The sequence below is a fragment of the Mobula hypostoma genome, chromosome 5 (genome assembly GCF_963921235.1).
Source record: "Mobula hypostoma chromosome 5, sMobHyp1.1, whole genome shotgun sequence".
NCBI lineage: Eukaryota > Metazoa > Chordata > Chondrichthyes > Myliobatiformes > Myliobatidae > Mobula > Mobula hypostoma.
This window is the reverse complement of record NC_086101.1, coordinates 188724339-188749285: the sequence shown is the minus strand read 5'-3', so window position 1 is coordinate 188749285 and position 24947 is coordinate 188724339. Positions and strand designations below refer to the sequence as shown.

At 41.1% G+C, this 24947-nt stretch overlaps 1 protein-coding gene across 14 annotated transcripts in view; it reads left to right on the top strand.

Annotated features, from left to right (window-relative positions):
• Positions 1-24947, top strand: part of add1 (adducin 1 (alpha)) — a 159818-nt gene that overhangs the window by 45393 nt on the left and 89478 nt on the right. For all 14 annotated transcript variants that reach the window (XM_063049543.1, XM_063049544.1, XM_063049541.1 and 11 more), the window contains exon 2: positions 3256-3469. In XM_063049543.1, the coding sequence (XP_062905613.1) occupies positions 3275-3469 (195 nt within the window). In that variant the 5' untranslated portion in view covers positions 3256-3274. The remainder of the gene's footprint in view (positions 1-3255; positions 3470-24947) is intronic.

Genomic DNA, 24947 nt, shown 5'->3' with positions numbered 1-24947 from the left:
AGAGTTGCTTGGCATGTTCTTTTGTCTTCATGGCGTAGTTTTTGCCAGGATACTACTCACCAGCAGTTGGACCTTCTAGTTACAGGTTTATTTTTACTACAATCAATTGAAACACCTTGACTGCACAAACGTGATCTCCATTTAACTAATTATGTGACTTCTAAAACCAATTGACTGCACCAGTGATGATTTGATGTGTCATATTCAAGTGGGTGAATGCCAATGCAATCAATTATTTTGTGTTTTATTTGTGATTAATTAGGATCACTTTGAAGAGAACTGTTTTCACTTTCACATGAAAGAGTCTTTTTCTGTTGATCACTGTGGGGGGGGGGGGGGGAGCCAAATTAAATCACTGTGATTCAATGTTGTAAAACGAAACATGAAAATTTCCCAGGGGGGGAGGGAGGAGGAGGTGAATAGTTTTTATAAGCACCTGAAGAATTGTACACAGTTTTGGTCTGCTTGTGTATAAAAGAATATGTTTACCAAAGGGGGACATTTGCCAAAATTCTTGGGATAGTGGGTCAGTCAAGTGAGAAAAATCAGTAAGCTATTTTCTCTAGAGTGTAAAGGAACCTCACGGAACTCACTAGTAATGCCCGATATTTCAATGGGGTGGAAGCGGGAAGGATTACTCTACTAACCTTTCCGACTGAAATAGAGGAGAAAGTTCTTCAGAGACGGTGAATCTTCGATTTTATAAACTGAAATGCTGGGGAGAATTGGTCATTGATTGCATCCAAAGCATGGATTAGTAAATTGGTTTATTATTGTCACATGTACTGAGCTACAGTGAAAAGCTAGGATTTGTATGCCATCCATATGAACCATTTTGTCATGTCAGTGCACTGAGGTAGTGCAAGGGGAAACAGTAACAGAATGCAGAATAAAATGTTACAGTTACAGAGAAAAGTGCAGCGCAGGCTGACAATAAAGTGGAAGGCCTTGACAAGGTGGTTTGTGAAGTCAATAATCCATTTTGTCATACCATTGCCATTTAATAACCTTGTAACAACGGGATAGAAGCTGTCCTGGAGCTTGGCGGAATGTGCTTTCTCGCTTTAATGTATCTGATGGGTAGGGTGTGGAGGTTGTAGAGAAGTGAGAATGTCTGGTGGGTAGATCAATATTTTTTTGAAAATTAAAAGAATGGGGTATAGGACAGAAAAATACCGTTTAGGCAGGTCATTAGTAATTGTTGAATCGCAGCGCAGGCTTGAGGGGCAAATGGTTTACTTTTTTTTTGTTCTTGCATTCTTATTTTGTGATTGTAAAGATACCGACTGAGGTTTTGACAACATTCTCATGTTAAGGCTTGATGCAAAGTTGGGCATAGCCCTTAATCTCACCTTTCTTCCTTCAACACACATCAAAGTTGCCCTAGCTCTTCCTTCAGTTAGTCCTGACGAAGGGTCTCGGCCCGAAACGTTGACTGTACCTATTCCTAGAGATCCTGCCTGGCCTGCTGCGTTCACCAGCAACTTTGATGTGTGTTGCTTGAATTTCCAGCATCTGGAATTCCTTGTGTTTGCACTTTTCTTCCTTGCCTGGTGCTTCCGATTTACCTGATTCAAGACTACTTTTTTCAGCTCCCATACTGTGCTCTGTCATTCCTGTTCTTGTGTCCCCTCTTTTCCTGATGACCTTTTCACCTCCAAAGAGTTTAATATATTAACTTGCTTATTTCTGAGATACAGGTCTTTCTCAAGCAATGCAGCCCCAACATAAACAGCAGATTTAGTTTGAAATTTATTTCTGATATCTTAAGTTCCCTAGGGACCTGCAGGCTGAAATTGGATAGAATAGTTTGTCAAAGGAAAGTCAGTAGTAGATGCATGGCACTAGAACAAGTTTAGGAATTTCAAATTGCTATAAGATAATGGTAACAGAAATCTTAGTGTTACAACTTTCATTTCAAAATGATATCTATAAACTATTGCTTTAACATGACAAACACTGCAATTCAGATTTAAATGTTAAGAGATTTTTATCATAATTTGACCAATAACGGAAGCCAGAAATATAGTGCAAATGCAAATTTATCTCTATTATAAGCACTGTGGGTTTGGGTGTTGTACCTTCTGTCTACAAGGAATCAGTGAAATGAACCGAACTAGCTATAAGACAACTTATTTTTCTCATTTTCATTGCATGATCTATTAATAGCAGACCTCTAGTATTAGTATGCTGAATGCTTCCAAAATACTAATTTTGGCTTTTGAGTCTACTAGAAAGTGTTTTCTGAATATTCATGAAGATAGCTGGCACTAAAGGTTGTTAAAGTGACAGTGGGGAATTACTGTAATTAGTGTGCAAGTGAGCCAGTACTTCAGCATTCCATGATGGTCACTGACTTGAAACTCTGCATTAAGAAAAGGTTCAACAATGAAAGGAAAGGGAAGATGATGTTCATGCTTTAAAATAATTTGAATATGATTGATATTGTTAAAAAATTTAAATCTTTAGTTTGAAATTTGGTAAACTATTGTTTCAAAGCACCAGCAACCTGAGTTTAGATCTACCGCAGTTTGTAAGGAGCATACGTGTTCTTCCTCTGACCATGTGAGTTTCTTCTGGGTGCTCTGGTTTCTGCCCACATTCCGAAGACCTACATGTTTGTCGATTAATTGGTCACATTGGTGTAGCATGAACTCGTTTGGCCAAAGAGCCTGTTGCTTTGTACCTCCAAGTCTAAATAAGTTAACTTCCTGTATGAGATCTTAGTCATTTGTCCATTGCACTCATTTGATGATCAAGTCTTTGACATAGCTGGATTATTCTTCCGGTCACTCCTCAAAGTAATAGTCCCAGGGACACCCATCTAATGGAACCACCATCTCTGCAAAGTTCTGTCAATTTCCGTTGAAGAGTGTACCAATGTTTTCGTAATAACTAATTTGTAGGTTTTTTAAAATGTACTAAAGTGTAAAGCAGCAACCATTTATTGATTTGATTTGGACTTGCCAGTTTTAAGTAGATATCTGTATATAACTTTTCATTTTTTAAAAATGTCTTTATAAACATTTTCATTTGAACAATTTAGTGTTGCTTTATAAATTCATTTGAGATTAAAACAGTGGAAGATGAAAATATAAGTACTTGTTTAAAGGCAAACCTTGCAAATGGATTGGTGTTCTTCACAATATTATAAACATTAAACATAAAATGTGATAAAGTTGAGTATTTGGTTCACATTGACTGTACTTTATTAATTATTTGTAATGGAGTGACATTTCAATGTCTTCCTTGCAGGAGCCTAGAATACCTTGCCATGAATGGTGACTCTGGTGTAGGGGTGGTTACTTCCCCACCCCCATCTACTGCTCCACACAAGGAGAAATACTTCGACCGAGTTGATGAAAACAATCCTGACTACCTCAGAGAGCGGAATATGCCACCTGATTTGCGACAGGATTTCAACATGATGGAACAGCGGAAGAGGGTTTCCATGATTCTGCAGAGTCCGGTAACCTCAAAATTTTAATTAGATTTCCACAAGTATGTTATCACTTGTATTGATACTGTTAAACTAGGCTTAATGTATTTTCACATTTAAATTTGTTGTCATTTGACTGTACGTATACAACCAAATGAAACCATGTTCCTCCAGACCATGGTGCACCTACAAAATATAGATTTAACACAGCACATTAAACAAAATATTACCATAAATAAGTTAATGTAAGTCAACTTATTTGTAAAATGCAAGTCAAAATGCATGTAGTGTGCAGCACAAGTAAACAGCTCATTGTCCTAGTGACGAGATCTCAATGATGACTGGGTATTCATTAGTCTCGCGGCCTGAGAGAAGAAGTGTTACCCAGTCTGGCAGTCTTAGTCCGTGCTTCTGTACCTCCTTCCTGACAGTGGATCAAAAAATTTGTGGGATTTGTAGTAGGGTTCCTCAACAATGCTTCATGCCCTTCTACAACATTCCTGGTAAATGTCTTAAATAGGGGGAAGGGAGACCCCAGTGATGCCTTGCAACTTCTGTACCACAATGATGCAGCCAGTCAGGGCACTCTGTGACGCTGTTGTAGGAAGATTTCAGAATGGGGCAGGGAGCCTTGCGTGCCTCAATCTCCTTTGTAAGTGTAGATGCTGCTATGTTTTCTTGACTTTTTAAAGACCAGGTTGAAAACCAGATTGTAATCATTTCATCATTTTGAATGGCGCTTTGATATAAATGCCTCATTTTATTGCTACTTATGCAAATTCCTTTCCAAGTACACTTCTGTATTAAGACCCTAAGAGTGTTGGAAAAGCAAGCCTGAAGGCTTTGTGTGTCAATGCGAGGAGCATTCGTAACAAGGTGGATGAATTGAATGTGCAGATAGTTATTAATGAATATGATATGGTTGGGATCACAGCGACATGGCTCCAGGGTGACCAAGGATGGGAGCTCAACATTCAGGGATATTCAATATTCAGGAGGGATAGACATGAAAGAAAAGGAGGTGGGGTGGCATTGCTGGTTAGAGAGGAGATTAACGCAATAGAAAGGAAGGATATTAGCCGGGAGGATGTGGAATCGATATAGGTAGAGCTGCATAACACTAAGGGGCAGAAAATGCTGGTGGGAGTTGTGTACAGGCCACCTAACAGTAGTAGTGAGGTTGGGGATGGCATTAAACAGGAAATTAGAAATGCGTGCAATAAAGGACCAGCAGTTATAATGGGTGACTTCAGTCTACATATAGATTGGGTGAACCAAATTGGTAAGGGTGCTGAGGAAGAGGATTTCTTGGAATGTATGCGGGATGGTTTTTTGAACCAACATGTCGAGGAACCAACTCGAGAACAGGCCATTCTGGACTGGGTATTGAGCAATGAGGAAGGGTTAGTTAGCAATCTTGTCGTGCGAGGTTCCTTGGGTAAGAGTGACCATAATATGGTGGAATTCTTCATTAAGATGGAGAATGACACAGTTAATTCAGAAACAAAGGTTCTGAACTTAAAGAAGGGTAACTTTGAAGGTATGAGACGTGAATTAGCTAAGATAGACTGGCAAATGATACTTAAATGTTTGACTGTGGATATGCAATGGCAAGCATTTAAAGACCGCATGGATGAACTACAACAATTGTTCATCCCAGTTTGGCAAAAGAATAAACCAGGGAAGGTAGTGCACCCGTGGCTGACAAGGGAAATTAGGGATAGTATCAATTCCAAAGAAGAAACAAACAAATTAGCCAGAAAAAGTGGCACACCTGAGGACTGGGAGAAATTCAGAGTCCAGCAGAGGAGGACAAAGGGCTCAATTAGGAAAGGGGAAAAAGATTATGAGGGAAAACCGGCAGGGAACTTAAAAACTGACTGTAAAAGCTTTTATAGATATGTGAAAAGAAAAAGATTGGTTAAGACAAATGTAGGTCCCTTACAGTCAGAAACAGGTAAATTGATCATGGGGAACAAGGACATGGCAGACCAATTGAATAACTACTTTGGTTCTGTCTTCACTAAGGAGGACATAAATAATCTTCCAGAAATAGTAGGGGACCGAGGGTCTAGTGAGGTGGAGGAACTGAGGGAAATATATGTTAGTAGGGAAGTGGTGTTAGGTAAATTGAAGGGATTGAAGGCAGATAAATCCCCAGGGCCAGATGGTCTGCATCCCAGAGTGCTTAAGGAAGTAGCCCAAGAAATAGTGGACACATTAGTGATAATTTTTCAAAACTCTTTAGATTCTGGATTAGTTCCTGAGGATTGGAGGGTGGCTAATGTAACCCTGCTTTTTAAAAAAGGAGGGAGAGAGAAACCAGGGAATTATAGACTGGTAAGCCTGACATTGGTGGTGGGGAAACTGCTAGAGTCAGTTATCAAAGATGTGATAACAGCACATTTGGAAAGCGGTGAAATCATTGGACAAAGTCAGCATGGATTTGTGAAAGGAAAATCATGTCTGACGAATCTCAGAATTTTTTGAGGATGTAACTAGTAGAGTGGATAGGGGAGAACCAGTGGATGTGGTGTATTTGGATTTTCAAAAAGCTTTTAACAAGGTCCCACACAGGAGATTAGTGTGCAAACTTAAAGCACACGGTATTGGGGGTATGGTACTGATGTGAATAGAGAATTGGTTGGCAGACAGGAAGCAAAGAGTGGGAATAAACGGGACCTTTTCAGAATGGCAGGGAGTGACTAGTGGGGTACCACAAGGCTCAGTGCTGGGACCCCAGTTGTTTACAATATATATTAATGACTTAGATGAGGGAATTAAATGCAGCATTTCCAAGTTTGCGGATGACACGAAGCTGGGCGGCAGTGTTAGCTGTGAGGAGGATGCTAAGAGGATGCAGGGTGACTTGGATAGGTTAGGTGAGTGGGCAAATTCATGGCAGATGCAATTTAATGTGGATAAATGTGAGGTTATCCACTTTGGTGGCAAGAACAGGAAAACAGATTATTATCTGAATGGTGGCCGATTCGGAAAAGGGGAGGTGCAACGAGACCTGGGTGTCATTATACACCAGTCATTGAAAGTGGGCATGCAGGTACAGCAGACGGTGAAAAAGGCGAATGGTATGCTGGCATTCATAGCAAGAGGATTCGAGTACAGGAGCAGGGAGGTACTACTGCAGTTGTACAAGGCCTTGGTGAGACCACACCTGGAGTATTGTGTGCAGTTTTGGTCCCCTAATCTGAGGAAAGACATCTTTGCCATAGAGGGAGTACAAAGAAGGTTCACCAGATTGATTCCTGGGATGGCAGGACTTTCATATGATGAAAGACTGGATCGACTAGGCTTATACTCTCTGGAATTTAGAAGATTGAGGGGGGATCTGATTGAAACATATAAAATTCTAAAGGGATTGGACAGGCTAGATGCAGGAAAATTGTTCCCGATGTTGGGGAAGTCCAGAATGAGGGGTCACAGTTTGAGGATAAAGGGGAAGCCTCTTAGGACTGAGATGAGGAAATTCTACTTCACACAGAGAGTGGTGAATCTGTGGACTTCTCTGCTCCAGGAAACAGTTGAGGCCAGTTCATTGGCTATATTTAAGAGGGAGTTAGATATGGCCCTTGTGGCTAAAGGGATCAGGGGGTATGGAGAGAAGACAGGTATAGGGTTCTGAGCTGGATGATCAGCCATGATCGTACTGAATGGCGGTGCAGGCTTGAAGGGCCAAATGGCCTACTCCTGCACCTATTTTCTATGTTTCTGTGTGACCCGAAGATGAATATGTCATAGTGTAGGAATTGAGAAGCAACAGATAATAGATAGCTGAAGCCATTTGATTGGTAAATTAGTGAAGTAAATTGGTTTAGTATTATCACACGTACTGGGGTATGGTGAAAATCTTTGTTTTACATGCTATCTACACAGATCATTTCACTACATCAGTGCATAGTTGTAGTACAAAGGAAAATAGTAATGCAAAAAAGTGTTACAGTTACAGAGAAAGTACAGTGCAGGCATAACGCAAGGTGCAAGCCCATAACAAGGTTAATGTTCGGGTTGAGAGTTCATCTTATTGTACTGGGGGTCTTAGAGCAGCAGGATAGAAGCTGGCCTTGTGCTTGTGTTAGATGTTGGGGTGGGAAGTGACAGTTTTAAATGTATTAGCCCAGCAACATTCTATATCTAAGCATATTCAGAAACTAAATGTATTTGAATCACTGAGGGGTTGTTATCTGTGTCTCGTTCCATAGACTTGAACACCTGTTTAACTTAATAATCTCTGGATCTGCCCATGGATGCAAAATTCAGTGCTTTGTACCCACTTCAGTGGAATGTTGAGTACGGAGAAAAATCTAAGTTAGTGTCAGTAAGAATAATAGTATTAGGTTTTTCCAATACTGCTACGTTTAGGTCAGGGACTTCTCCGTCAGCAAGTTTTTTCTTGGTCAGAATTTCTAAGCCAGACAAACAAAGAAACCAGAGGTACCAGCTTCTCTCTGACAGTGGTGTCTGAAAAGAGGATGCTGTCCAAGTTGCATGCCATCTTGGACAATGTCTCCCATTCACTACATAATGTACTGGTTGGGCACAGGAGTACATTCAGCCAGAGACTCATTCCACCGAGATGCAACACAGAGCGTCATAGGAAGTCATTCCTGCCTGTGGCCATCAAACTTTACAACTCCTCCGTTGGAGGGTCAGACACCCTGAGCCAGTAGGCTGGTCCTGGACTTATTTCCTGGCATAATTTACATATTACTATTTAATTATTTATGGTTTTATATTGCTTTATTTATACTGTATTCTTGGTTGGTGCAACTGTAATGAAAACCAATTTCCCTCGGGATCAATAAAGTATGACTATGATATCTAGCAGGTTGCATATCTAGCAAGAGGGGCTGTAGAATATGCATGAAAAGTGTAACCAGCCCCCAGGCATATTCTGCACACACTTTTTTCCAAGTTGATGGCTTAATTGACCACTTGTATTGTCCTAAGTGTAAATTTGTGTGGTAGAATTTGGAGATTGAAGATATGAGAAGAATAAAATTGGATTACTGTAGGTTTGGTGTTAATATGTGCTTGATTGTCAGCAGCTTGGTAGCGACATGGTGAGTATAATATTTTACAGCGCCAGCTGTAAGACCTGGGTTTGATTTCTGCCGCTGTCTGTGAGGGTGCTCCAATTTCCTCCCATATTCCAAAGACTTATTCCGATTAGTAATTTGTGGGTATGCTATGTTGGTGCTGGAAGGATGGAGGCACTTGTGGGCTGCTCCCAGCACATCCTTAACCCAAATAACACATTTCTTTGGATGTTTCAATGTACATATGATAAAGCTAATCTTACTACTTTATTTTGCCATAGCTACACTGATCACCTTGACCCAATGTCTGTTTTACAGCAGACTTTCCACATTCAAGCAGTACAAAATGCTAGAGGAACTCAGCTGGTCAGGCAGTATCATAAACCGATTCTAGCATTCTAGTATGTTAAGTGATTTAGTTTGATTAGTTTCAGCAGCAATGACTTTCCATGTTGCTGGATTTGCACCTGCTTCCCAGCTTGGCAGTGTGTATTAGCAGGAAGAACAAGATCGTGTGCCAGATTCCCAGCACGATAGTTTTATCAGCATCACACTCTTCACAAATAATGCTATGTGTCAAATTTTAGTGTTGAGTCAATGAGTGTTTTCATTTTTGGAGATGCATTTGGAGGAGATTAAAGGGATTAGCTTTATTTGTTACATGTATATTGAAACATACAGTTCTGTTCAAGGTATTAGTAGATATTATTACTTTTAATTTCAACTTAATGTATTTTCCTTATTGGATTTCATTCTAATGTGTTAAGTGATTTAGTTTGATTAGTTTCAGCAGGCTCTTTCACAGTATGAGTTATTACATTTGACTCACCAGCCAAGCTCAAAGATTCTTAGAATAAGGTTTAAATGAATAGTGAAGTTCATGATTCATTTGACTTTTATGGCACTGCTTCTTCCACCCCATTATTAAAACAGTTGTTCTAAAGTGGTACCCATTGATTTCCACTTGAGGTCAACTTACCTGACACACATTTGCTTTAATACCCTGGATTAGCTAATTGTGTTACTTCATAAGTTTGTGTCGAAGCTGAAAAATCAAAATTTACTTGGCTAAGTCACTTTTCTTCCTCCAGAATTTCATTTTTAACTGAAAGGTATATTAACCATTTTCATTTAAATCTGCTGAATTCTGGCTTTCACTGTTTTAATTGGCTCTCAGTTGTGCCATTTAAGAGTGAAAATGGAGCTGCATTTAAGAAACCTGATGGAAGTGTGTCTTGGGAAAAGAAATAGCAGCTGTAGGGCATTTGGCCTCTCGAGTCTCCTGTAAGATCATGGCAAATCTTTAACCTTTAATTGCAGAATCTCTTATTCAGATTTATATTTATTTATCACATGTACGTTGAAACATACAGTGAAATGCATCATTTTTGTTAACAATAAACACAATCTAAGTTGGGGGCAGTCCTCAAGTGTCATCACACGTCCATTGCCAATTGCTAACATAGCATGCCCATAATGTTCAGCAGAACAACACAAGCAGCAGCAGCAAAACAAGCCCCCTTTCCCCCTCCCACTCACACACATTGACAGTACTCCAGCTCCAGGACAGACTGCTTCTGCATTTTCTTCATTAATTTTGTAAAAATCAGAATCACTGATGTTGTGAAATTTGTTAACTTAGCAGCAGCAGTTTAATGCAATAAATAATATAGAAGAAGAAAAATAAATTACAGTATATGTATATTGAATAGATTAAAAATTGTGTAAAAATAATACGTATTAAAAATAGTGAGATAGTGTTCACGGGTTCACTGTCCACTTAAAAATCGAATGGCAGAGGGGAAGAAGCTGTTCCTGAATCGCTGAGTGCGTGCCTTCAGGCTTTTGTACCTCCTACCAGTGAGAAAAGGGCATGCCCTGGGTGCTGGAGATCCTTAATGGACGCTGCCTTTCTGAGACACCGCTCCTTGAAGATGTCCTGGGTACTTTGTAAGCCAGTGCCCAAGATGGAGCCAACTAAATTTACAACCCTCTGCAGCTTCTTTTGGTCCTGTGCAATACAGCCCCCCAAACCAGACAGTGATGCAATCTACACACACAAAATGCTGGTGGAACACAGCAGGCCAGGCAGCATCTATAGGAAGAAGTACAGTCAACGTTTCAGGTCAAGACCCTTTGTCAGGATGCAATCTGTCAGAATGCTGTCCATGATACATCTCTAGAAGGTTTTGAGCATCTTTGTTGATGTACCAGACCTTTTCAAACTCCTGACGAAGTATAGTCGCTGTCTTGCCTTCTTTATAACTACATTGATATGTTGGGACCAGGTTAGGGTCCTCAGAGACCTTGACACCCAGAATCTTGAAGCTGCTTACTCGCTCCACTTCTGATCCCTCTGAGGATTGGTGTGTGTTCCTTCGTCTTACCCCTTCTGAAGTCCACAATCAGCTCTTTTGTCTTACTGCCGTTGAGTGCAAGGTTGTTGCTGTGACACCACTCCACTAGTTGGCATAGCTTGCTCCTGTACGCCCTCTTGTCACAATCTGAGATTCTACCAACAATGGTTGTATCATCAGCAAATTTATAGATGTTATTTGAGCCTAGCCACATAGTCATGGGTATAGAGAGAGTAGAGCAGTGGGCTAAGCACACACCCTTGAGGTGCACCAGTGTTGATCGTCAATGAGGAGGATATGTTATCACCAATCTGCACAGATTGTGGTCTTCCGGTTAGAAAACATAGAAACATATAGAAAACCTACAGAACAATAGAGGCCCTTTGGCCGACGAGGTTGTGCCGAACATGTCCCTACCTTAGAAATTACTAGGCTTACCTATAGCCCTCTATTCTTCTAAGCTCCATGTACCTATTCAAAAGTCTCTTCAAAGATCCTATCGTATCCGCCTCCACCACCGTTGCCGGCAGCCCATTCCACGCACTCACCACTCTCTGAGTAAAGAACTTACCCCTAACCTCTCCTCTGTACCTACTCCCCAGCACCTTAAAACTGTGTCCGCTTGTGGCAACCATTTCAGCCTGGGAAAAAGCCTCTGACTATCCACACGATCAATGACTCTCATCATCTTATACACAGGATCAAGGATCCAGTTGCAGACGGAGGTACAGAGGCCGAGGTTCTGTAACTTCTCAATTAGGATTGTGGGAATGATGGTGTTAAATGCTGAGCTATCGTCAATGAACAGCATCCTGACATAAGTGTTTGCATTGTCCAGGTGGTCTTAAGGCCGTGTGAAGAGCTATTGAGATTGCATCTGCCATTGACCTATTGTGGCGATAGTCAAATTGCAGGTCCTTGCTAAGGCAGGAATTCAGTCTAGTCATGACCAGTTTCTCACAGCATTTCATCACTGTAGATGTTAGTGCTACCGGGCGTTAGTTATTAAGGCAGCACACATTATTCTTCTTGGGCACTGGTATAATTGTTGTCTTTTTGAAGCAAGTGGGAACTTCTGCATGTAACAGTGAGAGGTTGAAAATGTCCTTGAATACTCCCGCCAGTTGGTTGGCACAAATTTTCAAAGCCTTACCAGGTACTCCATCGGGACCTTCCACCTTGTGAGGGTTCGCCCTCTTTTAGATCAGCCTAATATTGGCCTCTGAGACAGAGATCACAGGGTCACTGGATGCAGCAGGAATCTTCACAGCTGTAATATATGGAAATCTACCTATCTTTTCTTTAACGTACTCAACAGCTGAGCTTTGTCAGTGGCCTTGGATAGACAAAATTACTTCTGAACTCAGTCCTGTATGGTCAGCCACTTTTTTGGAGAGTGTAACCCATGGTTTTGGGCACCCCAGGCAAGGAAGCATTGTCACTGAATCCAGCCTGCTAAGCCTTATAAATTTTTTGATTAGTGTCAAGAAGATCTCCTATCATTTTTAAAGTTCAAAGTAAATTTATTATACAAGTATTTATGTGTCACTGTATACTACTGAGATTCATTTTCTTGCAGACATTCACAGTAAATACAACGGAATACAGTATAATCAATGAAAAACCACACAACAAGACAGACAAACAATGAATGTGTAAAAGAGAACAAACTTGTTCTTTTTGTGTTTGAACAAAGAAATCAGAATATCTGGAACATGAGATCAGGAGTCCTTGAAAGGGACTCCATAGATTGTGATACTAGACAATACAGGCTTAGACAAAGTTATTTTCCTCTCTAAAACCAATCTACTGAACCTTTGCTATATACCCTTCATGGAAAACATCATTTTCTTAAGGTTAGGAATCCAAAATTTTACACAGTACATAGAACATTGGTAAAGTACAGCACAGGAACCGGGGCTGTGGCCTGCCATACCTCAGTCAACCATAATGCCAAATGAAACCAGTCTTCATCTGTCTGCACTTGCCCTGTACCCATCTACTATCAGTTCATGTGTCTTTCTAAATGTCTCTTCAACATTGCTACTGTGTCAGCTTCTGCTACATGCCCTGGCAGTGCATTCCAAGCATGTATTACTTTGGTCATTTAAAAAAATTGTCTTGAAAATCTCTTTTAAATATTGCTCACTCTCACTTAAACCTGTGCCCACCCTGTGGGGTGAAAATCTAACAATTTTGTCCATCTGCACCGCTTATAATTTTATGTACTTGTATTAGCTTCCCCCGTCAGCTTCTGTTGCTCCAGGGAAACTGTTGTCTGAACTCACCTACCTAATGCCCTCCAATTCAGGCAATGTCCTGGTGAATTTCTTCTGCGCGCTCTCTAAAGCCCCCTCCCCCCATATCCTTGAACACAGGAATCAGAACTACCTACAGTACTCTAAATGTGGCTGAATTGAATGAAGCCAATGTGAGAAGTGTGGATTTTTCCACCAAGAGAGCAAGAGAGTAGATAGAGAGACGGTGCATCATTCTACCACTTGAACATGAGTTGTATGTATACAGCTGTACCATGACTTCCTATCTCTTGGTGCAAACTATGAATGCAAGCATGCCGTCTTTATCACTATATTAAGTTGCGTAGTCACTTTCAGGGAACTTGCACCCCAAGATCTGTCAGTTTGTCAATTTAATATATTGAGGTAAAGATGCATGAATGTCCCACAGGCTGCATTCCCATTGCCTCCTTGGAAGCTCCTCATCCATACTGCTAAAAGTAGAGAACGAGTCTCTGGAGTGGTATGGAGAATTTCAGGACTATGTATCAAGGGCACACACAACCCATGTTTAAGTGGTAGAAGGATGCACCGTCTTCTCTAACTGCTCTCCTGCTCTATTGGTGGAAAAATCCACACTTCTCACATTGGCTTCATTAGTTACTTTTGAACCAACAACATTCAAGCAAAAGCAAGTTATCTTCTGTCCTGAGGGACTGTTACGTGAATTCTCATACTGACAATATTCACTACAGGAGCAATGTTAATGTTGACCTTTAAGCAACTATTCCATGCATCAGCAGAACCTGGTTAATGTTGTACATTTAACCCTTTACCAAAGGGCTGTTTTTGGCCTCTAACCATTTAAAACTAGCTAGTTAACTGCTATCTGTAACTTATTAATTAACACCATAAAAATACTAAAATTCTACATGATGCCCATGTTTAATATCAAAATAAGTCCGTTTGAAATCATTCCCTTGCCTAATCCCTCAGGTTAAATTTCTAACTAGAAGTTAGAAGTTCCATTCCGTTCAGAGTTATTCTGTTGTAATTGCTCTTGAATGGTAGATCCTCTCAAGTAGCCAGAATAAAGTTGGTATTGCCCCATATTGACTCTAATAGCAATTACGACTGGAAAGGGGTAACCAATCAAAAAAAAAAATCAGTTTTGTCAGAAATAATCCTGTTGCTGACTTGTAAAACTAGAATGGGGGAAAAAAAATCAGCCTGGACAGAGTTGGCAAGTAGGAGATTATGGGGAAATAAAGGAAGGCCTGTGGTGACCCACTTTCCAGCACACACGAACCAGCTGATGAAACGGCGCACGCCAGCAGAGAGGCCAGCCCCAAAAAGGGCGCCAGGCCATCTTCACCAGCAGGGGGAAAATCCCATGCGCGGGAAGGGTCTGGGAATATGCATTTCCCCACAGCAGTCCCACCCGGGGAGGGCGGGAACAAGAAGGCTTTAAAGGAGGCCGCAAAGTTTGAATGAGTCTCTTTTATCGCAACTTCAACTCACCGACAATGTGTCATTATTCTAGCGCTGTGTGTAGCACTCCGCTACAGGCTGCTGGTTTCAGAATCTACATGTAAGAGATGTTGTCTTTAGTCAACTGTCCATGCACTCCCACTCCTACCCCCAGACCACTGAGGGAAGAGCTAAATTAATTCCTGTTGGGGTGTATGTTACTTGAAAAATAAGAAAGGGAATGTAATTATTGTTGCAGTATGTGTAGCATGGAACATAATCTCCCTGTGCTTGATAAATTGTGATATTGTTAGTACTTCAGAGTTCAGCAGCATATAGCTTATTTTGCAAGTAAATTTGAAAAGAAAATCGTATGGATACACCTGAAATAGCAAACTGAGTCAGACCCATTTTTTTTCCCTTGAATTATTTGTGCTGCTGCTTTTAAGTGTTTGGATTAATTCCACAATACAATCTTGATAAGCCATACTTTTGGAACTTTTGTATGAAGGTTTTCAGACATCAATTAAGCTCTAAATGAATTCAAATACTGGGTCTTTTACTGAAGGTAGAAGTTCATTGCCGACAGAAGTGTGATGCGACTAAGATGCTGATTGTCGCATTCTATCTGAAACTGAAGCCAATGACGTGGAAGCATTGGCTATTACTATTAGCTCCAAATATGAATAGAGAGAATAGCACTTGGATGAAAACAGCACATCTGATTGGGGTAAACCAAAGAGAGTGAATTTGTTGAATGCCTACCAGATGGCTTTTTAGAGCAGCCTGTGCTTCAGCCTACTTGGGGAAATGCTATCTTAAATTGGATGTTGTGTAATAACCCAGATCTTATGAGGGAGCTTAATGTAAAGAAACCCTTTGGAGACAGTGATCATAATATGATTGAATTCATACTGCAGTTTGAGAGGGAGAAGCATAACTTGCATGTATCAGTATCGCAATAGGAATAAAGGGAATTACATAGGCATGAGAAAAGAGCTTGCCCAGATGGATTGGAAAAGGTCACTAGCAGGGATGATGGCAGAGTAGAGATGGCTGAAAATTCTGGGAGTAGTTCACAAGGCACAGGATAGATCTGTCCCACAGAAGTTGTTCTCAAATGACAGGGGTAGGCAACTGTGGCTAACAAGGGAAGTTGAGGACTACATAAAAGCCAAGGAAAGGGTGTAAAAGGCAGCAAAAGTGAGTGGGAAGTTGAATGTGTAACACTCAGGAGTGTTAGGGAGCAGGAGTGAGTGCCATTGCTGTTAGAAAAGAAAAGAGTGCTAGGCATACTGAAAGGTCTTAAGGGTAGATAAGTCACCTGGACCAGATGGACTACATCCTGGAGTCCTGAGAGAGCTTGCTGATGAGATAATGGATGCATTGGTCATGATCTTTCAAGAATCACTTGATTCTGGCATGGTCCCGGAGGACTGGAAGATTGCAAATTTCACTCCACTCTTCAAGAAAGGAAGAAGGCAAAAGAAAGAAAAGAAAGGTCATCCTAACCTCAATGGTTGTGAAAGTGTTGGAGTCTATTATTAAGGGTGAGGTTTCGGGGTACTTGGAGACTGATGATAAAATAAGTCAGTCAGCATGGGGTCTGTAAAGGAAAATCTTGTCTGACAAATCTGTTAGTTCTTCAAGGAAGTAAAAAGTAGGGTGGACAAAGGAGAGGCAGTGGATGTCATTTACTTACATTTTCAGAAGGCATTTGATAAGGTGCCACGCATGAGGCTGCTTAACAAGAAAAAATCCTATGGCATTATAGGAAAGATACTGGCATGGACAGAGGAATGGCTGACAGGCAAGAGGCAGTGAGTGGGAATAAAAGGGGCCTTTTCTCGTTGGCTGCCAGTGACTAGTGGTATTCCTTGGGGTTCAGTATTAGGACCGCTACTTTTCACATTTTGTCATTGATTTGGATAATGCAATTGATGGTTTTGTGGCAAAGTTTGCGGATGATATGAAGATAGGTGGAGGGGTAGGTAGTGCTGGGGAAGCAATGTGATTGCAGCAAGACTTAAATTGGAAGAATGGGCAAAAAAGTGGCAAATGGAATAGTGTTGGGAAATGTAAGGTAACGCATTTTGATAAAAAGAACAATAGTGCAGACTATTATCTAAATAGTGCGCATGCGCCGGTCGTGCATGCAGCCTGGTACAGCCGTTCCGATCTATTCTTACTTTCTTCTTACTTTTTAATTTACGTTATTTTTTGTATTTTTTTTCTCACGGTAACACGTCGAAGCTGCACCCTCTCTAACATGCTGGAAGAGAGAGTTTTATTTGGGTTTTCTTTAGCGCTGGAAATGGTTACAACCCGACATGCGGGACAGAAGCAAGGTCGCATTGTGTATTCCACGGACCAGCAAATACCGACTGGTTTAGCGAGCAGAGCGGTGGACACCCCTGCTGAAATCCGGAGGAAAACACACAGAGGATGCAGAGGGGGATCACAAAGCCGAGGAAAGAGGACCGGGTCGAGACAACAGAGACTTTTGGAGAAGAGGAGTTCGGTGGGTAATACCGTTCTGGCTGACCGGAAGTGCACTGAGAGCGGTAAGCGTAAAGGAGTTGGGTGCTTACTGATCTGGTTAACAACAGATGGTGCAATCTGGGGCATATTACGATCAAGGAACGTGTTTGCAGACCGGATATTGAACTTTTTACTGTTGGACTTTGGCCGCATTCCACCGTGATACAACACTTGGCGGCACGGGAGGTCATTCCTGCCTGTGGCCATCGAACATGCAGCTCCTCCCGTGGAGGGTCAGACACCCTGAGCTAATAGACTGGTCCTGGACTTATTTTCCATCGGGCATAGTTTGCATTTTGTTGTTTGATTGTTGGGGGTTTTTGTATTACTATATTTACACTCTATTCTTGGTTGGTGAGGCTGTAACGAAACCAAATTTCCCTCGGGATTAATAAAGTATATCTATCTATCTATCTAAATGGGGAGAAGGTTCAAACATGAGAGGTGCAGAGGGACTTGGGAGTCTTTGTACAAGACTCCCAGAAGGTTAATTTAGAGGTAGTCTGTGATAAAGAAGGAAAATGCAATGTTGGCATTTATTTCAAGGGGAATAGAATATAAAAGCAAGGAGATAATGCTGAGGCTTTATAAGATGCTAGTCAGGCTGTACATAGACTATTGCTAACACTTTTGGGCCCCTTATCTCAAAAGATGTTTTGTAATTGAAGAGAGTCTAGAGGAAGTTCACGAAGATAATTCCAGGAATGAAGGGATTAACATATGAGGAGCATTTGGCAGCTTTGAGCCTGTAGTCACTGAGATTTAGAAGAATGCGAGGGGATCTCATTGAAACCTACAGAATGTTGAAAAGGACCAGATAGGGTGGATGTGGAGGGGATGTTTCCTATGGTGGGGGGTATTCAGAGCTAGAGAGCACAGCCTCAAAACTGAGGGGCAACCTTTTAGAACAGAGGTAAGGAGGAATTATTTTAGCCAGATAGTAGTGAATCTGTGGAATGCTCTACCACAGAATGTGGTGGGGGCCAAGTCCATAGGTATCTTTAAGGCGGAAGTTAATAGTTTCCTGATTGGTCAGGGCTTGAAAGGATATGGCGAGAAGGCATGTGCGTGGGGTTGAGTGGGATCCAGGATCAGCCATGATGGAATGGCAGAGCAGCCCACTCGATGGGCTGAATGGCCTAATCCTGCTCCTATGTCTGATGGTCTTCACTGTGTGAAATATAGCATGCTTTAAAGCAATATTTTCAAACAGCTTGGAGTCATAGAGCAGTACAGCATTTAGTCCATCTTGCCTGTGCCAACCATGGTCTTATACTTATTTCCATCTAACTGCACCTGGACCATAGCCCTCCATACCTCTCCCATCAATGTACCTATCCACACTTTTCTTAAATGTTACAATTGATCTTGCAGCTACCACTCCTGCTGACAGCTTGTTCCACACTCGCACCACCCTCTAAGTGAAGCTATTCTTTTGATTCTCATTTAATGTGTACTGACCTGAGAAGAGTTTCCCTGCTAATGTATTGGTTTCTCTATAGCACAGTGTTTGGGTTATGACTAGAGGTAACGAGGGCTTTAGAATGTGCGCTGGCCAATGAGGGGAAATGTTTTTCTTTCTTGTGTGCCTGAGAGAAGGTTTTGCGGTCTTCTGTTCGGTGGAAGATAGAGAGAGAAGATGCCAGAATGAGGACGTCATAGACTGCAGGACAGAGTGGACTTGGAATGGGGTTGGGAGTCGACGCCGGAAATCGATGGAGAATGAACAGATGGGAAATCAGTGAACTCCAACGTTGTGCATTAGACCTTTTCATGAGAATGGACCCTCTTTCTTTTTGTTTTCTTTACTAACCCTATAGTCAAATTAAGAATTCTAAAGCTCAATCGTTTAATTGCATATTGTGTACTGTTGGCTATTTTGTGATACTGATTTGTAACCGGAACGCATCACGCAGCATCTACCCAAACAAGATTTCTTAAGTTTGACTGGGCCAGAGGCTGTCTCCCCCTAGATTAAGCAGCTAGCTGAACCTGAGGGTTACAAATATATCATCTTTCACTCTTAAACCTCTGACCTCTCATTCAAGTCTCACCCAACTTTAGGCGGCAAAGCCCGCTTTATGTGTACCTCTAAGATCTCTCCTCATTCTCTTGCAATTCAGTGAATAAAGTCCTAACCTATTCAACCTTTCCTTATACCTTGGGATCTCAAGTCCCAGCTACACCTTTTTCTCAGCATGTCTAAGAAAGTTGAAGGAAATTTGTTCATAGCCAAAGGGGAATGTATGTGGACATTGAAGCCAAGACCAACATTGATTACACATCTCTAATTGCCTTTGAAGATGGTGATGAGCCATACTAGGAGCTGGTGAGGAGTCCAGTTTTTTCCCCAAGGGGCTTTCAGAATATCCTTGAGCAGTTTTCTCAGTCACCTTTTGGCAGAAGTCAAAATAGTGTTTGTTCAAGAGTGTGGAGTTGGGCATACAAGCATTGTTGCTTGTTGATGTAGCCAGTTGAGGACTTCATTGCTGGTGGTGTTATCCTAGGAGAAGATGTTAGCAGTCGGTCATTTATGTGCATCTTTGAAACAGTGATTATATCTTTCCAGTATCTTGAGGCACCTGCATATAAGATGGCAGTTATCACTGTTTTGTTCCAGGTTTGACATCTTAATCTTCAACTGGACTGTGCTGGCATATTGAAAATGATGGTATATTCCATCTTTGTCTTCCTTCAGCCATAAGATATGTGTGTTGCTTGAATTTCCAGCATCTGCAGAATTCCTGTTGTTTGCGTTATAAGATATGTGTAGTTGTTCACATTTTACAGGTTCTTGTGTGAACTTTATTTGAGAGCAGTATTTATTCAATGAGCTGGAGGGCCTTCATATTATGAGTTTTGAGTGCAAGGGCCATCCTGGTATGCTTTGAGTGGATGAGAGATCTCTCTGAGTGGGTGCAAATACATAAAACAACGAGACCAATGAAGCTGGGTGTCCTTTGGTCCTGATGTGTAATCAGGTCCTGCATGATGTGGCACCATGCTACTTAGCACAATCTCTGGATTGGTATTGTAATTGAGAACTGTTTCATCAGTGAAAAGGCACAGAAAATGCATGCAATTATAACAATAGGATGAGAGAAGAAATATTGGACAGGTTTCATCAGCCATGAGTCACTGAAAAGGAATTATGACTTGGTAATAGTTCAACACTCTTGTTCTTTCATTTAGTAAGTGCTAATGGAACCAAGTAACAGAGGCCAAATGATAATGTAATTGTGATTTTTCCTAGGAAGTTTGAAGAATGTTATTGCAAGGGGAATAATAATAAATTCTATTTTTGGTTACCTTAGGATATGACTTTGCAAAGTAGTAGCTTGGCATCCCATCTTCCACCCACAGAGCTCTGATGCCATGTCCTTTTTTTTTACCCACTACGCTGTGCTTACTGACCTCCATTAGCTCCTGGTTAAATACCTGTATGCCTTTTCGTTGTTTTTAAATCCCTTCATGGCTTTGCTCATATCTCCAGTATCTCTAAATCCTTAGAAATACTTAGAGTGCTAGAAACTCTTGAGGTAAATGCACACTTACAATTCTGTTCCCTTAATATTCTTGTCCTGTTGGCAATTGAAACACAGAAGTGAAGGGATCTTGACTGGATGCAGAGAAAATATTTCTTCTTGGAGAAATCTAGACATTGGAGTGAGGGCTGAAGGGTTTATGCCTGTGAACTTTCTTGAGGCTTTTTCTTTGAGATATCTTACTCATTCCATGTTCTGTTTAATTACCACAGTAACGGGAGTCTGGATCCACAGCACTATGACTGAGATGTGTGAATTGTGCATCTGAGTAAAACTGGTGAAGGAATTCATGTTTTAGTTGCTGCCTGGCTCGTTGAGCAGAGGCAGAGAGTTTAAAACATTAGGATTACAATGAATTGAAATGTCACGATCTTATGATCAGTTTTTAGGACATAAAGGGTTGAGGTTGACTATCCTAATTAAAGTGATGACAGTTCAGTAAGATTATTGGTAGTAGGCCCTGTGCTAACTGTGCATACTTGCACAGAATTGCCAGGACCTTGGCTGCCAATCAACAAGAGTTGGAGATGCACAAGACACTATTTTGAGATACGAATTAAATTGTTTCCTTTCATTTCATTTCGAAATTTCTGAAAACTATTTTACCATAGCGTTATGAGCTGTTTCTCTAGTCAATTTCTCAAACTGCAACTCATCAAAACAACAGTTAAAATATAAGCAAAGTGTTGGACTTCAGATTCAATTACCTTTTGTTCTCCAGGGTCAAGCTTGAAGCATTTTTGTTTCGCCTTGTTTGTAGATGCTCCCATTTACTGTTAATATACTACGAGTCAGATTGTTGAGAGTGTACCACCTGCATTTGGATTAGAATTCTGAGTTGGTTCTGAAATGAATATAATACTGAGAGGCTGCTTAATTGTTGTAGATGATAAACCAATGCTATTATTTCAGAACAGAAATGAGGGAAATTTTGGAAGTCAGCAGGTATGGGCGGGCCTCTAGAGGACTTCTGGGTTGAGCAGAATCTGTGGTGGCAGAGGGATACCTTGTTTCAGGATTGATGCATCAAGTCACGATTCAAAATGCCAACTAATCCTTCATCACAGACGCTGACCTATTGAGTTCCTCCTTAGTAATTCTTTGCTTGATTTAAGCATCTGCAATCTCATATTTCTCCATGGTAGAATTTCACCCGGTTCACTTTCTCTTTCTACAGATGTTGCCAGACCTATTGAGTGCTTACAGCATTTACTGTTTCTATTTCAATTTCCAGCATCTACATTTTTTTAATTTTAACTTTGTGCTTCTGAATGCTTCAGTCGACATTAAACACCCTGTCTTGCTGTTTAACCAACACAAGAAGTTCCATTTTTGGTATTGACCAACTTTTCTCTTTAAGCAAATGGCACGAATAAAAGAAACTGGAATTCCTCTCATTGTTATTGTGGAGAATTGGAAAAGACGTTGGTTACTATCTGAAACAGACCTTCCTTTAGATTAATTGAATGTGAAGCACTTGGAAACTTTAACATGTAATGGCACTGTAAAATTCCAGTTGTTTATCTTGCAAGCTGATGCTGATTGCCCTCATTTTTGTAGCAGTGGTTCATTTCAATATAATTGTAATATGTCCTAGTCCTCCACTTTCTATTGTGAATCTGTCCTTTATAGTTGGCACAAACTAAATGGTTGTTTTGGTGAATTTATTGATTCCATATCTTTATTTACTTGGTATAGTGAGTGTTTCAGACTTTTCAGATTTTGTCCAGCTCTTTCGCTGCTAGTTTCTGTTTTAATTTTGATTTGCAAAATGTGGTTTCACAGGTTTGGTGAGCAAGGTGATCAAGTGACCAATGGTATCGTGTTGGATACAGCTCACAAAACTACTAAATACTCATCTTCTAGGTATACTTCTAAACTGTGATCACTGCAGTCTGCAACCTGTAATTTCCCTTTTATAGATGTACTTTTGAGCCAGCAAAACAATCTGGCCCTTTTGTAATATCCTGGGGCATTCAATGAACTGGACTCTCGAGAGTACAGGTATGGCCAGGGTGGAAGCTGTGTCGATGCTGATTGTGGAACACAAACTCGCGCTCAGCCCATTTACTCTGTACGATTAGAGAATTGACAACGATTACAACTGTCGAGGATGAGAGAGAAGAGTGAACAGGTGTTCAGTGCTGTCTGCTTGCGTTTGACCGTTCTCCCTCTCTTCTTGCTACTATCGTCAGGCGTGAGGTGCAGGAGTCTTGGGTCCGACACCGTCATGTTTGGGAGCAGTTGTTGTCCTGCAGCCATCGGGCTCCTGGAAGGGCATCACTCACTTTTGGAAATGCTGCCGTTCATGTTCTATGTTTTTGATAACTTTATTTTTTAACTATTTGCCCAATGTGATCTAAGTCAGGGGTCCCCAACCTCTCTTGCACCGCGGACTGGTTTAATATTGACGATATTCTTGCGGACCGGTCAACAGCGGGGTGGGGGGTGTTCAAGTTCAACAGTGCATGACAGGGAATGAGGAAAGGTGCAGCTGACTCGTATTGTTTCATATGGCCAAATCATATCGTTTCCGCGCGGCCCAGTAGTACATCTTTGCGGCCTGGTGGCTAGGGACCACTGAGTGACTTCGACCGTGGAATGATTGTTTGTGCCATACTGGTTGGTTTGAAACTGCTAATCTCCTGGGATTTTCAAGCACAACAATCTCTAAAATTTACAGAGCATAGTGCAAAAAAATCAAGTGAGTGGTAGTTCTGAAGGCAAAAATGTCTTGTTAGTGAGAGAGAGGTCTGAGGAGAATGGACAGACTGGTTCAAGCTGATGGGAAAGTAACTAACTTACAAACCCCATTTCCAGAAAAGTTGGGATTTTTCCAAAATTCAATAAAAACAAAAATCTGTGATATGTTAATTCACGTGAACCTTTATTTAACTGACAAAAGTACAAAGAAAAGATTTTCAATAGTTTTACTGATCAACTTAATTGTATTTTGTATAACTACACAAATTTAGAATTTGATGGCTGCAACACACTCAACAAAACTTAAATCATTTGCCATCCCACTCCATTTAGATGATCACCTTTTTGATCTTACTGAAGAGCATCACCTCACATTCTTTTCCCCACCCACTCCCCACATTAAACTGCATTTGCCAGGTTTTCACCTTTTTCACTCAATCGATCTGTATAAGAACATAAGAAATAGGAGCAGGAGTAGGCCATCTGGCCCATCAAGCCTGCCCCGCCATTCAATAAGATCATGGTTGATCTGTCCATAAACTAGCTCCATCTACCTGCCTTTTCCCCATAACCCTTAATTCCCCTACTGTGTAAAATCTACCTAACTGTTCCTTAAATATATTTAATGAGGAAGCCTCAACTGCTTCCCTGGGCAGAGAATTCCACAGATTCACCACTCTCTGGGAAAAAGTTTCTCCTCATCTCTGTCCTAAATCTTCTCCCCTGAATCGTGAGGCAACGTCCCCTAGTTCTAGTCTCACCTACCAATGGAAACAACTTTCCCGCTTCTGTTTTATCTATCCCTTTCAAAATTTTGTATGTTTTTATAAGATCCCTTTTCATTCTTCTGAATTCCAGAGAGTATAGTCCCAGGCAACTCAGTCTCTACTCATAGGTTAACCCCTTCATCCCTAGAATCAACCTGGTGAACCTCCTCTGCACTGCCTCCAAAGCCAGAATATCCTTCCTCAAGTATGGAGACCAGAACTGCACACAGTACTCCAGGTGCGGCCTCACCAGAACCCTGTATAGTTGCAGTATGACCTCCCTGCTCTTGAATTCAATCCCTCTAGCAATGAAGGGCAGCATTCTGTTTGCCTTCTTAATAACCTGTTGCACCTGCAAGCCAACTTCTTGCGATTCATGAACAAGCACTCCCAAGTCCCTCTGTACAACAGCATGCTGCAATCTTACACAATTTAAATAATAATCTGCTCCTCTATTATTCCTTCCAAAATGGATGATCTCGCATTTATCATCGTTGTATTCCATCTGCCAGACCTTGGCCCACTCACTTAACCTATCTATATTCCTCTGCAGACTCCACATCCTCTGTACAATTTGCTTTTCCACTCAGTTTAGTCTCATCAGCAAATTCTGCTACGCTCTTAGTCCCCTCTTTCAAATCATCAATATAAAATGGTAAACAGCTGCAGACCCAGCACCAACCCCTGCGGCACCCCACTCACCACTGACTGCCAACCGGAGAAACACCCATTTATACCAACTCTCTTCCTTCTGTTGGTTAACCAGTCCACTATCCATGCCAATACACTTCCTCCGACTCCATGCATCCGTATCTTATTTATAAGTCTCTTGTG